We start from the raw sequence: 16,619 nt of genomic DNA, 5'->3' as shown, positions 1-16,619 counted from the left end.
TTTGGGGGTCCTTCCACATGAAAATGTTTGAGAATCACTGACTTAGACACCATGCACACAAACCTAAATCCATGCTCCTGGTGTACAGTATGTCTGAATGTGTACAGTATGTCTGAATGAATGTTCTCGGCAGAACACTGCGACTGCATGTCATGATGAAGTGTGCCCTCCTCCGCCCTCCAGGCTCTGAAGCGGGCCAACCTGTGCATAGCCAGAGCGGGGGACCCAGAGGGGGACTACCAGCTGGATGTGGACGTGTCAGGTCTCATCTTCTCCCACCACCCGCTGTTCAGCAGGGAGCACGTCCTGGCCGCCCGCCTGGCACAGATGTACGACCAGCAGCTAGACAGACTGCACAGCAACCTCACAGCACACCTCACTGACAAGGTGGGACCACATGGATTAACCCATGAAAACCTGGAACGCATCTGTGTCACCTTAGCTTTTAACCACTTTTAGCCATTATTTAAAACTGTTGAAAAATAGGAGATCTACAAGTTGGCACTGAGTGCCGTGCTACGAGCTTGTAGATCTGCTATTTTAGAAATATCGTGAAAACGTGTGCAAATGTTTTAATTCTTTCTCTGCGAAGTACGAACATATTCGTACCCCCCAGCTATGGGACGTTATCAGCCATGTACGAACATGTTCGTACCCCGTCATATACCCTATATAATGGTTGAGCCCCACAGCAGCTTTTAACGTTGATCCGGTTGCCATGCAACGCCTCCGTCACTACCAGCTATGGGACCTTACAACTGGTCTCCGTTTACCTCAGTTCAAAGCAGGATTTTCAAACCTCCATAAGTCGGAATCTTCAGCAATCCAAAGTTCGGATGTCATTTGTCACTTTGTACCGCATCGCTCCCGACATCTAAACGTTTCTGGCAACAGGTAAACAGTGTGCACGAATGTAGCACACTGTTAATACTTTTCATTGGTTAAATATTTAGAACCCCCACAGACACATGTAACATCTAAAATGTTCAGAAATGGACAAAATATCACATCAAGCTCATAATGCATTGCATCGCTTGGATGAGCTTGGCTGTTACGTATAAAATAGGCTATTCTTTTATGGGAAGGGAAAAAACACATAAAAATGAAATTTGGACATACAAGGTTTCTGCCTGACAGTGGCAATATACAGTAATATTGTTGCTGTTGGGCAGAACCTCTTATCTCCATATTCTAAGTTTCTAACATAGCAAAAGTAGCAGATCCACAAGCTTGTAGATCTGCTACTTTTGACGCTTTTTCTTTTGAATCCTGAAAAGTAACATATGAGGTTTCCACCCGACAAAGACGACATAACGATGAAGCAAGATTGGTCTGGACAGGTTATTGTATTATTTTTGGTCGTTATGGTAACAGTTCCAGCTGCTACAGTTTTATCTAAATGTCCCTGATGCCTAGCACGGTGGGGGGCGGGGGATTGGGGGGGGGGTGGCAAGAGACATTTTGAATCATTGAACTGAACTATACTGGAACTCCTATATACACTGTAAAATCTTCAGTGTTCATTTTACTGTGTACAAAATGAACCAGACTTTCAGGCCCAAAAGGTCTGAAAATCTTATCTATATGGTCCCTGAACCCGACGTTGAGAACCACTGCTTCAGGCCGCACAGCGTGACTCACAGGATTCCCTCTTTAACCATTCCTCTGTGGCCTGATCTGTGGTTTCCGGTTTCTCACATTATTACTGTACGTGTTCACTGAAATATTGTCCCATGCAGTTCATTTCTTTGTGTGTGTGTGTGTGTGTGTGTGTGTGTGTGTGTGTGTGTGTGTGTGTGTGTGTGTGCGTGTGCTGTAGCTAAACGGGCTGAGGAACGCCCTGCGGAACATGCTTGAGATCCACAGTGGCCAGGCCCTCAGCGAGGCCATGGAGACGAGGATACATGAGTACACACTGGAAGTCAGGTGAGGAAAAACACCATGCATCAAAGGATGTGTATTAGGGGTCATCGCCATGCTGGCTTGTGGTGGACATATTGTCAAAATTTCATTTTTGCCACGGACATACAAAATGTGTGGACACACACATCTCTTTTCCTTGGAAAAGAGATGTTTACGACTGGTCAAATAAAGGTTAGGCCAGTGATATGCATTTGGTCACGGACCCCTCATTTGTTACCATTTGTATCTCTGGCCCTGGAGGGTGCAGGCTTTAGTTCCGACATACTATTGATCCGAAACCTCAATCCTAACCTAACCCTAACCGCAAGCACGGGAGCAGCGCATGTCGGACCATCGCTTTTTCGCATCGCATCGCATGTCCCCCCGCTTCGGATCTTCGGTGTGTCGGAAAAGCGTGCGCACCCCGGCCCTGGAACCCCAATCTAACACTGCAAAAATCCTCATTGTTCATTTAACTTCCGAGAGTTACAGGATCTTGGTTCCTAATTACAGTATCAATCATATAGCTGTAGACTCCTGGGAACCCCCTCAAGGAACCCTGGGCGTCCCCAGACCCCAGCTGGAAAACCAGTGGTCTGGGAGGCCCTTTGTCTAGGTCTGTAGGACGGGTGACATTGTAGCTTTGTCTGTAGGTGACATTGTAAGTAGCTCTATCTCATGTCTCGGTCTCTAGGTCTGGGTGACATTGTAAGTAGCTCTATCTCATGTCTCGGTCTCTAGGTCTGGGTGACATTGTAAGTAGCTCTATCTCATGTCTCGGTCTCTAGGTCTGGGTGACTTTGTAAGTAGCTCTATCTCATGTCTCGGTCTCTAGGTCTGGGTGACATTGTAAGTAGCTCTATCGCATGTCTAGGTCTCTAGGCCAGGTGACATTGTGGCTCTGTCTCACAGGAACACACGTCAACTGCGGGACAGGGAGCAGGAGAAGGACAGGGCACTGCTGAAGAACATAGTGAAGCTTTGGAAGGAGCTCAAAGTTCTGAGGGACTTCCAGAGGTTCACCAACACCCCCTACAAACTCTACCTCAGGAGGTAAGGGGAAATAATACAGACTTCATACTTAATAATAATAATAATAATAGTATTATCTTTTTTTTAATTGGGGAAAAAAGTGTCCCAGAGTCTGACCCACTGTTTGGAAAACAGTGCTTTAGGGTTAAACTGCACATGGTGTCTTCTAAGCCCAGGCACACAGAGAGAGCTGCTTTTTCAACGGGATGGAGCACTTCCAAAAGTTGAGAAAAGTTCAACTTGGGTGAAATGAAATGCATGTCGTGTGATCTGCTTTTTCAGCCAGTGCACTCCCTTAGTCTAAATGTGTGTGGCTGAATAAGTCTATCCTCAAACTATTTGAGTAATTTGGACACTTGGACAGCACATGAGGTGATTTTCTGCCAATTTTAGTTTTGCAACAAGAGATTTGCTATCAATGAAAGCATTGTTTGTCAGGATTAAGTGATGCATCAACATTAGCATGTGTCTCCTGATAAGCTCACACAATACAGTCAGTAAGACTCTTTTTGACAAGCCAATAGACTTTTACACACTTCTATTGTTCTGTCTGGCTTACATATTTACTGGGTTCTAACTTTGAATTAAAGCTGTCCTTGTTAATAAATATTGATTTGTCCAAGAAAACCACACTTATCTCTTTTCGCAGTAGATTTATGTTCCGTTAATAACAAAAGTCTTTATCATGGTAATCTATCGGTGCTGTCTGGTCCTAACAAATAGAGTACAGAAGTCCTGACATCACTCTCACTACTCCTGGGTCACAGTTATTTTTTGCATTGAAATATGGGCGATATGACATTTCTGGACGTATATTATACGTATTAATTGCTGTTATGACCGATAACCGATATAAACCGATGTCTATGATTTTATAAATCGTACTCTTTTTTTTCTCCACTGTCTATCACTGTCATATCCATTATGAGTAAAACTTTCCAGGGTGATTTGTTTATTTTTGGAACACAGTTTTTATATGACGACATAAAAAAATCACACCCGTGATCATTATACATCATCTCATGAACAACTGAATTTATGTGATTGGTTGGTTAGCCGATTTGCTCGTCTACATATGACGTACATTTTCCATTCATTGTCAATGGCATTTAATGTTTGTGTTGCCACAAATTTACGTCATATTTCTTCTTTCATCGTCAATGGCAAATATATATTATGTTGTGGGGACAAAATTTGCGTCATATTTGAGGCAAATATCATTGTCAATGGGAATTTAATGTTTGTGTACGACAAAAATACTGATTTGCTTGTCCACTTATGACGTAAATTCTCCATAAATTTTCAATGGGAATGTAATGTTTGTGTACGACAAAAATACAGATTTGCTTGTCTACATATAACGTAAATTCTCCATTCATTGTCAATGGGAATTTAATGTTTGTGTAAGACGAAAATATACACTAATAGCTGAATATAGGAGGGGCTAGCGCCCCTCAAAAAATAACTGTAAACCCAGGGGGATAGCGGCCTCTCTGGTGCTCTATGTACAGTATGGCCTCGTATTGATTGATGGATTGTGTTTTTCCGGTGCTCCAGAGAGGAGGTGGAGCGGTCGTCAGATGAACGGCAGTATGAAGCAGAGATCTTGGCAGAGGTGGTAGAGATGGAGACGGAGCAAGAAGAGGACTATCAGAGGAGACTCACAGAGTACAGGAGACAGCTGGAGGAATGGAAGGCCTGGAGAAGGAAGCAGGTAGACTACCGGGGAATATTTCACATTAGGGACAAATCTGAAAGTTGAAACTTTCGGGCAGGCCTTTAGATTTATGGTTTATGGTTTATGGTTGGCTTCAGAAGACTTCAGAAGATCTATAATTGGGCATGTTGTGCCTGTCACATGTTTTTTTTATGTTGTTTAACCAACACAAACACATTCTTACGTTAACTTACAGAAAGCCAAAAAGAAGAGGAAGAAAAAGAAGAGGCGAGATCAGCCGCAGGATGAGACTGAGGAAGATGATGAGGACCAGGAGGAGAGCGAGGCGGATGTCGAGGAAGGGCCTCCCAAGCCCGAGCTTCCGGAGAAGCCAGACCTCGGGGCTGAGGAGGAGCGGGTCCGAGACAAAGCCTCCAGAATCCGCAGGAAACCAGGAGAACCCGTCCTGGTCCCTGAGCTGACCGCCTCCGGAAACATCACCGCCAGTGACCAGTGCCCCAGGTATGTACTGTACATCGATGTAATGGGTTGGGATCCATTTTCAGGGTCACGAGAAGACACGAGAGGGGATTTTCACATGGCATGTGTTCGTGTTCCTCTCTGCAGGGCGGAGGTTGCTCGACGGGAGGACGTGGCCAAGCATTCCCTGTTCGTCAAGGTCATGTACAACGACAAGGAGGTTTCCAGGACGGACAGCCGCTCCCTCAACTCTGACTTCAGGGTCCACTTTGGTCAGATCTTCAACCTGAAGATCGTCAACTGCCCTGAGAGCATCAAACTGCAGGTACAAAGACATGGAGCGAGAGATGGAGCGACAGATAATGATCGAGTTAATTGATTATTTAAAAAAATATGCCTATAGAGCACTGGTTCCCAAACACTGGGTCGGGACCCATCTGTGGGTCACAGAAACATTTTTATGGGTCACTTTATTTTTTGTTTTCTACATTTTGTTTTTAATTGTTATTATTTCAATTTTTTGGAAACTTTAGATTTTTTTTTTAGAAAAAGCAAGATTTTTCATGAATTAAAAACAAATTCAATGCTTTTTTTTCAGTAATTTCATGAAGAAATAAAAGAAAAATCTAAGAAATTCCATGAATTACAAAACGAATGGTTCAAGCCCATTAATTAAGATTCGAGTGCCAACCCTAACAAGCGAAGGTTCAGTGGGAACGCCTACTGAATGGCAGCCTGAGCCCACACATCCAAACAGAAAAGTCTGATTGCATTAAACAACGTTAAACTCACTTTGCCACTCAATTTGCCACTTACTTTATGCATGCGCAATTGCGCATAGCGGCATACCCTCTGTCAATTTTTTTTTACAATTTTTTTTTATTCAAATAACAAACCAAAAAGAAAAATAGAACAGAAAAAAGCTTCACCATTATTCAATTAATGGAAAATGTAAAGTAATCGATAGTTACAGCCCTGCCAGTAACTGACCGGATAGTGGAGACCTGTGTTCCTTCTTCATTCCTCCCTTTCTGTGCTTGTTTAGCTGTTGGACTAAATATCAATTAACATTTAATAATAGGAAAAGTAATGTCTTGAACACTGCCATTTGGACTAATCCCCACATGTCACTGGATGACTTTGCTAATATATGATTTGTGTGTTTGTGTCTGCGTGCGTGCATGCGTGCGTACGTGTGTGCGTGTAGGTGTTTGAGGAGGTGGGTGGGTCTCACAGCCTCCTGGCGGAGGTGTTTGTTCCAGTTCCAGAGTCGTCTGTGCTGACAGGCAGCGCTTCCTCCGAGGAGCAGGAGTTCAGCAGCAACCAGCGGGTCATGTTTGACCACGAAGCTGTCGGAAGCGGTGAATGGAACACACACACACACACACACACACACACACACACACACACACCATCATCATCATCATTTAATAGCCCATTAAGGGTTGTTGTGCCAGGGACCCACGTAAAATATAATGTATTCAAATGTTTTGAAGGTTTTTCAATGATTTTTAAATGTCTATAAAAATAGTTCATTAAAAAGGGTGTTTGGTTACATTTGTCAGTTTCACACACTTTGTGTTGTTAGTTAGCAATTATAAGTTGCTCTGAAGAAGACCAAGAATACCTAGATTGTAAATGTAATTTTCTTGCTGTCTATTTAAGGGAAAATCAAGTTTACTCTAATGAAAGTCAGAAGAACTCAATGAAACATTGCAAAAACCTTACGCGGTCACCTAGCAGGGGTGTGTGTAATCAGCAACCACCTAAATTTAGAATAAACATGGGAAAGTTCTAATTCTACTTACTACTCTGCCACCAATGCCCTAAGCCTAACACCATCCATAACCCATGTTCCACGCTATTTAATCCATGTTTTGATGCTGCTTAATACGCTAAACCCGCTATTTGTTTTATGTGTTTAATTCGCCGTTTTTTAATTAAAAAGAAGCTGGGCTTTGTCGTAGATCTGGTGACGAGACCGTCGCGTTATGATGACGATTTGTAATATGAAACCAGAAATCAATGCAAGTGAAAGGTCGTTTTGACTGGACTACAGCAGCCCTCACAACCTGTTGTCATTTGGCATTGAGATGGTCGCATGTTTATCTCTTCAACAACAACACATGGGATTTTCATGGATCAAAGCTGTCGTAGACTGCAGTGTGGTATTCAGAATGTACTGTAATGTTCCCTTCCACTCATCAATGTCTTTGTGTTTTACCCCTGTCAGACGTACCCTTCTCGTTCGAGGCTGACGGCGGCAACAAGCAGACCCTGTTGACCTCTGGGAAGCTGTCCTGCTGTGTTTCATGGGGCATTGGAGAGGATGACGTCCCCCTCGCCCCGCCCATGTCCCAACAGCCTGGCGCCATGCATGGGTAACATCATGTCATTTGTTCCTTCAATGTAACATCCTCCACAGGAACTTCACTGCAGTGCAAAGATCACATTGATAACATTTTTACATAAACAAAATAATAATAAAAAAAAGGATGTGGAAATGATTGTCATAATCCAGAATGTCCAGAATGACCATTATCAAATGGTTCTGTTTTCTTTGGGTACGGCGCCGTCTTCCCTAAATATGCTTGGAGGCAACCCTCACTTCTTGTAGACGACATAAATGCTGTAGTATTATGTGCAGCGAAACACATTGAGAGCCTTGTTGTTGTTTACTGTGTACATGACGTTCTCTCTGTGTGTCTGTCTGTCCAGGGGATTGAGGCAGCCGGACACGGTCTCGTTTATCGGGGTGTCTGGACTCAATGACATGAAGAAAATCGGAGAGTGGGCCACGGAATCACGGCTGGACCCCAACGACCCCAAAAACGCTGCCATTATGCAGCTGCTAAAAGTGGGTAGCTGTACTAACTAGTCGACACAGTAAAAAAAAAAAAAAAAAATTAAGATATTTTTTGCGGCTTACGCCTTTTATTGGTTTTTTGAAGGGACAGACAGTAGGCTGACAGGAAACGGGAGAGAGATGGGGGGATGACATGCAGTAAAGGCCGTGTCGGGCTCGGGAGTCGAACCCGCGGCACACTGCGACTGGATTACCAGTCGGTTTTGCCCAGACGGTTACGCCACCACCTGGGCTAACTGAAACCTTATTAAGAATATTAACTTTTAGAGTTTCGATGTAGTTTTTGTTAAAATCTAAATATCCCTATATTCAGAAAATAATCATTGCTATTAGACTAGAGTTTTTGTTCACTAACAGGGGTAATACATTTTCAGGTCGAGATACCATTATAAAATTTAAGCTGATAAATGGGTCAACACACCTCTGTCTGTCTGTCTGTCTGTCTGTCTGTCTGTCTGTCTGTCTGTCTGTCTGTCTGTCTGTCTGTCTGTCTGTCTGTCTGTCTGTCTGTCTGTCTGTCTGTCTGTCTGTCTCTCTCTCTCTCTCTCTCTCTCTCTCTCTCTCTCTCTCTCTCTACTATCAGAGTATAGAGTTTTACATTAGTTAGTTTTTCACACGCAAAAAACCTAATTTTTTTAACCAGAAAATATCACATATGCCTACCCTACCTTTTAACACTAAAGATGCTCCATCTGTGTGTGTCTGGCTCCAGGTTGCCAGTAGCGGGGAGGTGACTGCTCCAGAGTACTTCCGTCTGGAGCAGCTGCAGGAGGAGTTTAACTTTGTGACAGATGAAGAGCTGGAGGGATCCAAGAGGTTCCGTCTGCTCCGCCTGAGGAACCGCGAGGTGGCCGAGTTCCGCCACTACAAGCACGTCCCAGCGCTGGAGAGGGAGGTCACAGACAAGGTGTTCCAGGTTAGGATACTTCAGCACTTACTCTTTTCTTATTTTAGTCATTATGCCAAATTAATACCTCCCACACATGATGCGAGGCAGTCATAGACCGTAAAAATTAATGGACAAAGGGAGCCCCATTAGTTTCTACAGACCGGTTTGAAGCCCAATTCGGCAAACAGAAATCCACCATCTTTGAACTTCCGGTCCCATAATGAAACTGGAAACAGCGGAACCAGTGGAAACCATACCCTACTTTATCATTCATTTTAAAATGAATGGAACCATAATTTACTAAACGCATATCATGATGATTTAAAAAATACTTTAAACTAGCGAATGAAAACATAAAGTGTTTATGAAAATGTTTACTAAGGCAATACAATCAAGTGTAAAGTCCAGCCAAAAGCTTGTTCACTTCTATTGAGAGTATTTTGTATTGCAGCCAGCACTGCTCTGCAGAAGGTGAAATAGTGACATCTGCTGGGCCATTAATAGGAATGGTGGTTTGCCCACTTATTATTGTGACATGTTGTGAGCTTGTAAATCAGCTATTTGCACTATTTTTAAAACATTTTGAAGATCTTAAAGGACCACTTCACCCATTGTAAACATCTTCATCTAATTGGTCCTTAGTAATACTCATTATAATATTTATGACTACCGGTATTCACTTTGTGTCTCAGAAGAGAGCTGTAGACAGTTCAGAAGCTGACATCATCTGTAGGCAGGTTTGGTCATTTCAAACTTGTTTAAATCTTTGAGGGGTGCCAGCCCCTCCTATGTCCAGCGTTGAGGGTTTGTGTGAACACAAACACTGGCTGATGATTGGCTGATCACCCCATAGCGATGATTTGAGTGGCTGAGCAAAGTACATATTGAGGATAAAAGTGAGGGCAGAAAAGTGCAGATGCCAAAAGTGATTGGCCGGAAAGAGATTTGTGATGATTTGATTGGCTGACCACGGAATGTGGTGTATGATGATGTATGATGATAAGCGCGCCCCTCACTTCACAAGAGTGTTATTTTTATAAATGCAACAACAAATACTTAGAAAGGCTGTAGGTGGAATCCCCATCGATAGTGTAATTGGTAGACAGATTTCTGAACTGTCCATAGTCCACTAGTGAGGCACATAGTGTGTATGGAAATCTTATTATGAGCATTAGTGACGGCCAATGATATCATATTATGATGATTATAGATGAAAATGTATTACGAGTCCGACAAATCTACCCAGTGTTTAACCTGCATTCAGCACCTTTGGTCATAAAGAACGTTTTAGGAGAGTAGGGGATGCATTAGTGTCCTGTGTATAAAGCTATTGTATAGTAGTGATGGGAGATTAATCGGCAAACACATTGGTATCGGCCGATTCTAGTTGTTTTTAGATTAATTAATCCGATTAGCCCAAAGTAACAGCTTGACCAGATCTACAAGCTCACACTATAAAATATAAAGGTATTTATTTAAGTTAAATCTGATTTGCCTAAGCCTGCAGTGCAGATACCCTGTTACATGTATTTTTCAGAATGGACAAAATTATTATCATTTTTCAATACAGAATGAGATCATATCGACATCGGTAATATCGGTTATCGGCCATAACGGCAATTAATTATATCGGATATCGATATCGGCCAAAATGTCTCCCTATTATATGTTTTTTTGTCTAAAACTAATTTCAGGAATATGAGAAGAGACTGAAGGACGGAGAAATAATCAACACCAAAGATCACCTGGACTCACACAGAGCCTTAGTGGCCAGGTACCTTCAGAAGGTGAGCAGATTGGTCATTCACCGCCATTGATCAAGTGTCTTCATCACTACTATCACTGACCTTTAACCCTGTATCTGTTGTTGTTGTTGTTGTTGTTGTTGTAATTAGATCAGAGAAGCAGTCCTCAACAGATTCCTTGTGGCCAAGCATCACTTCATCCTTTCTGACCTGATCGTAGAAGAGGAGGTTCCAAATATTGGGTAAACATTGTAAACATTACATTGGCTCAGATTTATATTTGTCTAACTCTAATATTCACAGCCATGACATTGAACAGGCCTCTGTCCGCCTCTGAAATGCCGATAAGTTCACCCAGACTGTACCCCTGTAACTTCACCGGGGACCGGGGCTAGTGTACACATTTATTCAAACAGGAATACCATCATTTCTAGTTTTCAGTCATGAAATTGTCCTTGAAACATAACATTCTTCACTTCAGGAAATGAATCGGGGTTGATAATAATAGCAGCCATAAACCACACGGGCGTGCCAGGCCCACTACTTTGAGCATGCATCATGGATATTGTAAGAACACAGAGAATAGGCAAGCAACAGGCAGGATGGGAAACTTTCTCTGTAAATATACAGATTGTCAGATAAATATGTCTTGAAAGGTACATGAACAGCGTGAGTGTTTCCCTTGTAAATCATTGTTTGAGCAGTCCAAGAATACGTGTCGGGAACTATTAAAAAGCAATTTATAAGATGCTGCCAATGTTTTATCTTCACTTTCTACTCCAGTTCACAAACAAATAGTTTGGTTGAGTCACGCTGGGTTCTCTTGATCTGAGAAATGCTACATAAAGCTGTCATGACGACAGGCAGGCTGTGTAGATCACAGGATGATTGATGATGAATATTTTGACTCCTGTCTCGCTCTAAGCTGTTTGATGATGGAGTAAACATCGCATTCTCCTGGCTGCACAAACCCTTTTCTTTGGATTGTTTTTACAGCTGCCATTTTTTAAAATCTACTTTCACAACATGTGGATGCCAACATTTGAATATTATATATGAAATATGTTCAGCCTTCATTACATTTGTATTGATGTCATAATCGTACTGTATGGATGGATGTACTGTGTGGACTACATTCATAGTCATTCTAGAATGTGACTTCATTTTCTCATGTTTTATTACATCATATCTTATGTTCCATTTTCCATTTCCACTTGTCTTATCAGTGGTAAACATCATGGGTATGTTCCTAGATTTTATTTGTATTTTCCCTGAATGTGTACCCTTTTAGTTCCCACTTTTAGTGCCCACACACCCCACAAACTGTAGCATTAGTCATTTGTCATAGTGTAGTACTTTAGACTGCTACTGTAATAATCAAGCTGGGAACCCATTAGAAAAATAGTTAGTTTTTGCCTCTGGGGGCACCACCTCCCTTTGTGTAGAAACAGGAAGTCTGTTTGCCTCCTCCCCTGTCTTAGTCCACTTCCTCCCGGGTGCTTCTGTGTTTATTCCTACTAACAACACTAGATGTTTATGGCAGTGATGCTGAAAAATTAGGTAATAAATAACCCCAGTCCTGTTTGAATTCCACTGAGAAATTATCAAAATGATCAAACTAATCCTTGTTAAATGTAGTAAAGTAGAGAATGATCTATTCTTTTTTATATATTTCCTGAGAGACACTATAAAGTTTTGTGGGGGTTCGCTGAAAACCGAATCTCTCTGTCTGTGATGGTCAGGATTCTGGGACTGAGCCTCTTCAAGCTGGCCGAACCCAAGCGACCACTGAAACCTCAGAGGAAAGAGAGGAAGAAAGTGACGGCTCAGAATCTGTCTGACGGAGACATCAAACTCCTGCTTAACATCATCAGGGCCTATGACATCCCTGTCCGTAGGCCGTATGCCAGGTATGACATCCCTATGACATCCCTGTCCCTTCCGTTTATCTCGGAAGGAAGCTCTTTGGATGATCTACAAATGGGATGATTTTAATCCAGATTTGTATTACAGCAAACCACTGTCATCAAAATCAGCTCGAACTTTCAGCGAGTCGTTTGAGGCGGGCCAGCCTTCCCAGAGTGTTATGGCAGGCTGTGATTGGCTCCTGGATCAGGTACTGTGTACACATGGAGCAGACAGCTAGCTGCAGATAGACCCTGACTTTTCTGGCTGGTGAGCCTGGTGTTCTCTATAAATATAATAATAATATAATATAAATATGATTTCTCTTCTGGCTGGAGCCTGGTGTTCTCTTCACTACAGAGTACAAAGCACTGAGCCACCGGGAACAAACTCATCATTGCATTTAGAAATGCAGACTCATCCCAATTTAATTTTGATAGCATATTATTGTTTAGACGGATGCACTACTCTGTCTCTCTGCATTTTATGTAAGTGATTGCCTTGCTTATTGTAAGTTGTTGCTCTGGATAAGGCTTGCATTGTAATCGTCGTGTTGGTATCTTAGGTACAAGTGAGACCGTTTGTGGAGGTCACCTTCCAGCGAACGGTTCTTCAAACCACAACTGCAGATGGACCAAACCCCTGCTGGAACGAGGAGCTGGAACTTCCTTTTAGGTTAACAACTGTGTGACTTTCTGTAATTATATTTACGTGAATTACATTAGATATAACTAGAGGATAGTACCAGTGGAAAGCAGTGTATGACTTGGCAGAAGTTGTGATTCACACATTCTTAAACCCCAACTTGAATTCGGCTCTGTTTAATTTGTGTCTGAAAAAACCTGGGAATTCTTCTAGTTAAATATGAATCAGATTTGAATTTATATGAGATCGGTTTTGCCGTCTATGTTAGGTCAATATATGAAGGCAAATCGACTCAACTATAAAAGTCTGTTGGCGAGAGCTTGAGGAGAGTTTGGTTCATCCTGTTGAATTGAGAGATCTGATCTATTCAAACATAACGAATAATCAATGCAAAGTTCGCTTTGGGCCAATCATTTCTCAGTTAGTAACAGTATGGAGAGCGGCTGAAAAATTGCGCAAGATTGATTTGAAATGGAATTCGTTTTCTCCAGTGTTCAACAATGATGGTTTGCTTTTGGACAATCGTCCTATTCGTTTTCCCAGATGGAGTTCCAAGGGGATTCATACTTTGGGTGATTTATTTGATGTCAATGGTTTACGTTCTTTCCAGAATTTATGTGATATTTTTAACTTGCCCGGTAACTCTTTCTTTTTCTATCTACAATTGAGAACTGCCATGAGGACATACGGGGTTCCATGGCAGACCCCCCTTGCAATGCACCCTTTGCATAGACTTATCTGTGATGTTAGATCAAGAGGTTTTGTTTCCATATTGTATGATTATTTATTAGAATCTAGTTATGAGACCTTGGCTGTCGATACTGTATGGAGGAATGACATACCAAATCTAGATCCAGATTGGAGCTGGGATACAGTGTGGTCTAATGTTGCCCTATCTTCTAGGAATCCTGATCATCAGCAAATTCATCTAAATTTTGTTCATAGGACATACTTAACTCCCCGCCGATTGTGTGCTATGCGGATTTTAAATAACCATAACTGCACTTTCTGCACTCCGAACACCATAGGTACATTCTTTCATATGGTGTGGGAGTGTCCGGTTGTCCTCACATTTTGGAATTTGGTTGCTGCTAAACTTTCGATTATTCTACAAATTAACATTACACCCTCCCCATCTCTATTCTTATTAAACGATGTATCCCAATTGCCTTTAAATAATACCCGTATTCGTGTCTTCTTTGCTGGCGTAACGGCCGCAAAGAAGATGGTTGCTTCGCACTGGAAACCACCTCATACATTGACATTTCGCCAATGGGCTTTGACCTTTCTAGATATCATTTATCTAGAGATGTCAACAGCAAGATTGCACGGTGCAAAAGAGGAAAACATTGAGATTTGGTCTGGTATTGCAGATTTGGTTAAGGACATGATTTAGTCATTATTATTTATTTATTGTATGTTCACATTGCACAGTGGTAGGAGTCCTGACATTGTCTTTTTGTGGCATCTTTGGTCCCGGGGGGAGGGGTGGGTGGGATTGTTTGTTTTTGTGTTCCTTGCTTTTGCTGTTATGTGTTGTTTTTACAGGTGTTTTGTTTTCTTTATTCATTCATGGTGTTAACATCTTATTGTAATTTATTGTCTTAAATAAAAAAAACATTTGATAACAAAAAAAATATATGAAGGCAAAGCAAAGCCAATATCAAATCAGCTTTAAGCACAACTTAATTTTTTGAATTAATGTAAATGTGAAAATGTTCTAACTGACTAACTTTGTAAGAATGCATAGACAAGCTGAAGAAGAGCCTTCACATCATTCTAGGAAGTTATTAAAGTTTTTCATGGGAACCAGCAGCAGCAACAGTTACAAAACCCACGGATGAGACGTGTTTAATAACAGTTATTTGTTGTTCCACCCTAGCGCTCCAAACGGTGACTACAGCACGGGCAGCCTGCAGTCCAATAAGGATGAGGTCTTCATCAACATCTTTGATGAGATGATTTATGAGACGGGAGCGGTGAGTCTACAGTATGTCTCCTCTGGAACACATGGGTCACATTGTGAGTCTACAGTATGTCTCCTCTGGAACACATGGGTCACATTGTGAGTCTACAGTATGTCTCCTCTGGAACACATGGGTCACATTGTGAGTCTACAGTATGTCTCCTCTGGAACACATGGGTCACATTGTGAGTCTACAGTATGTCTCCTCTGGAACACATGGGTCACATTGTGAGTCTACAGTATGTCTCCTCTGGAACACATGGGAGGTGACTTCAGTCGTCTGGAAATGCATCACACGCCAGCGTGAAGCTTTAACCACTTAAACCCCAGCATCCGTAATGTTGGGAAAGCTTTAGCAGAAAAACGAAATGAAAAACAAGTGTATTTCTTTATTTTAATGTTATATTACCAATACAATCTTAGTGTTTTGCCAATTATTACCTATATGTTGAGAACCACTGCTTTATGATCTTCATGATCAACAACTTAAAGCTGCAATCAGTCACTTTCATGTCGTAGCTGAGATTTGGCCCTGAGGTCAGTGAGGTGGACGAAATTCTACCTTTGAGCTGATGTGAATTATGCTTTGACGTGCACGCAGTACCTCTTGTCAACCAGTATAGTGGCCCTACCAGACCACAGGATCTAAATGTCTCAATAGACGAGCAGGTGGCAAACTACAACCACTATTTATTTTTTATATTGTGTTAATATACTTATCATACAGATTGGTTAAAATAACGTTTTAATTCACGTTATTGAAAAAGTTTAAATAGCTGATCTACAAGCATTTTACAACACATTTTGAGCTTGTAGATGGGCTATTTTCCATCATCTTTGCTTATAATGACAGGCCCAAAATAGGGATGCCAGGTTGAAAGTGGTAAATTCCTTCTCCCCATCAGGATGACGCAGACAGAGGGACGTCGATACACACCCGTGTGGAGAAACACTGGCTGGGCTGCGTCAAGATCCCCTTCAGTACCATCTACTCCCATTCCAGGGTAAGAGTCTTCCTTGATTGATTACTTTATTAATGACTTAGTTAACAGTGGTCCCTTGTACTCAATTCAACAGTAATACATAACGATAAAAGCTTCAATAGCAGCTAAAAGTATGTTGTTGTCGCTGTCGGGCAGAAACCTCTTATGTCCATATTAACCCATTCTGACCGGGCACCCATTTTGGTGTTGGCATCATGTTATGCTTTAGCTATTGAAAAATAGCAGATCTACAAGCTCATATCGCGCCACCGAGTGGCGCGATACGAGCTTGTAGGTCTGCTATTTTTGAAAAATTCGAAGAACGACTGACATTTTTAGAATCTGATCTCAGGTCAGAATGGGTTAATCAGACCAGTGTGTGTCCCGTGGAAACCTCGTATGAATCTGATCTCAGGTCAGAATGGGTTAAAACCTTTTTTAGTTTTTTGGTAAATGTATGCTCTACTTGATCATACTACAGCGTCACACAAAAGCATCTGAGGTAGCAGATCTACAAGCTCGAAGTGCGGTGCAAACCTCTGAGCATGT

At 41.9% G+C, this 16,619-nt stretch overlaps 1 protein-coding gene across 1 annotated transcript in view; it reads left to right on the top strand.

Moving 5' to 3' along the window:
- Positions 1-16,619, top strand: part of cc2d2a (coiled-coil and C2 domain containing 2A) — a 33,244-nt gene that overhangs the window by 8,064 nt on the left and 8,561 nt on the right. Inside the window, exons 13-29 of the mRNA XM_080770826.1 lie at positions 184-387; positions 1,820-1,926; positions 2,815-2,955; positions 4,492-4,648; positions 4,848-5,113; positions 5,219-5,396; positions 6,279-6,432; positions 7,305-7,452; positions 7,790-7,928; positions 8,650-8,853; positions 10,521-10,613; positions 10,722-10,813; positions 12,314-12,481; positions 12,585-12,687; positions 13,042-13,151; positions 15,004-15,100; positions 15,993-16,091. Of these exons, the coding sequence (XP_080626952.1) occupies positions 184-387; positions 1,820-1,926; positions 2,815-2,955; positions 4,492-4,648; positions 4,848-5,113; positions 5,219-5,396; positions 6,279-6,432; positions 7,305-7,452; positions 7,790-7,928; positions 8,650-8,853; positions 10,521-10,613; positions 10,722-10,813; positions 12,314-12,481; positions 12,585-12,687; positions 13,042-13,151; positions 15,004-15,100; positions 15,993-16,091 (2,460 nt within the window). The remainder of the gene's footprint in view (positions 1-183; positions 388-1,819; positions 1,927-2,814; positions 2,956-4,491; positions 4,649-4,847; positions 5,114-5,218; positions 5,397-6,278; positions 6,433-7,304; positions 7,453-7,789; positions 7,929-8,649; positions 8,854-10,520; positions 10,614-10,721; positions 10,814-12,313; positions 12,482-12,584; positions 12,688-13,041; positions 13,152-15,003; positions 15,101-15,992; positions 16,092-16,619) is intronic.

This window comes from Protomyctophum bolini (genome assembly GCF_963924005.1).
Source record: "Protomyctophum bolini genome assembly, chromosome: 8".
Taxonomy (NCBI): Eukaryota; Metazoa; Chordata; class Actinopteri; order Myctophiformes; family Myctophidae; genus Protomyctophum; species Protomyctophum bolini.
Note: the sequence above shows the minus strand (reverse complement) of the source record. Positions and strands in the feature narration are given on the sequence as shown.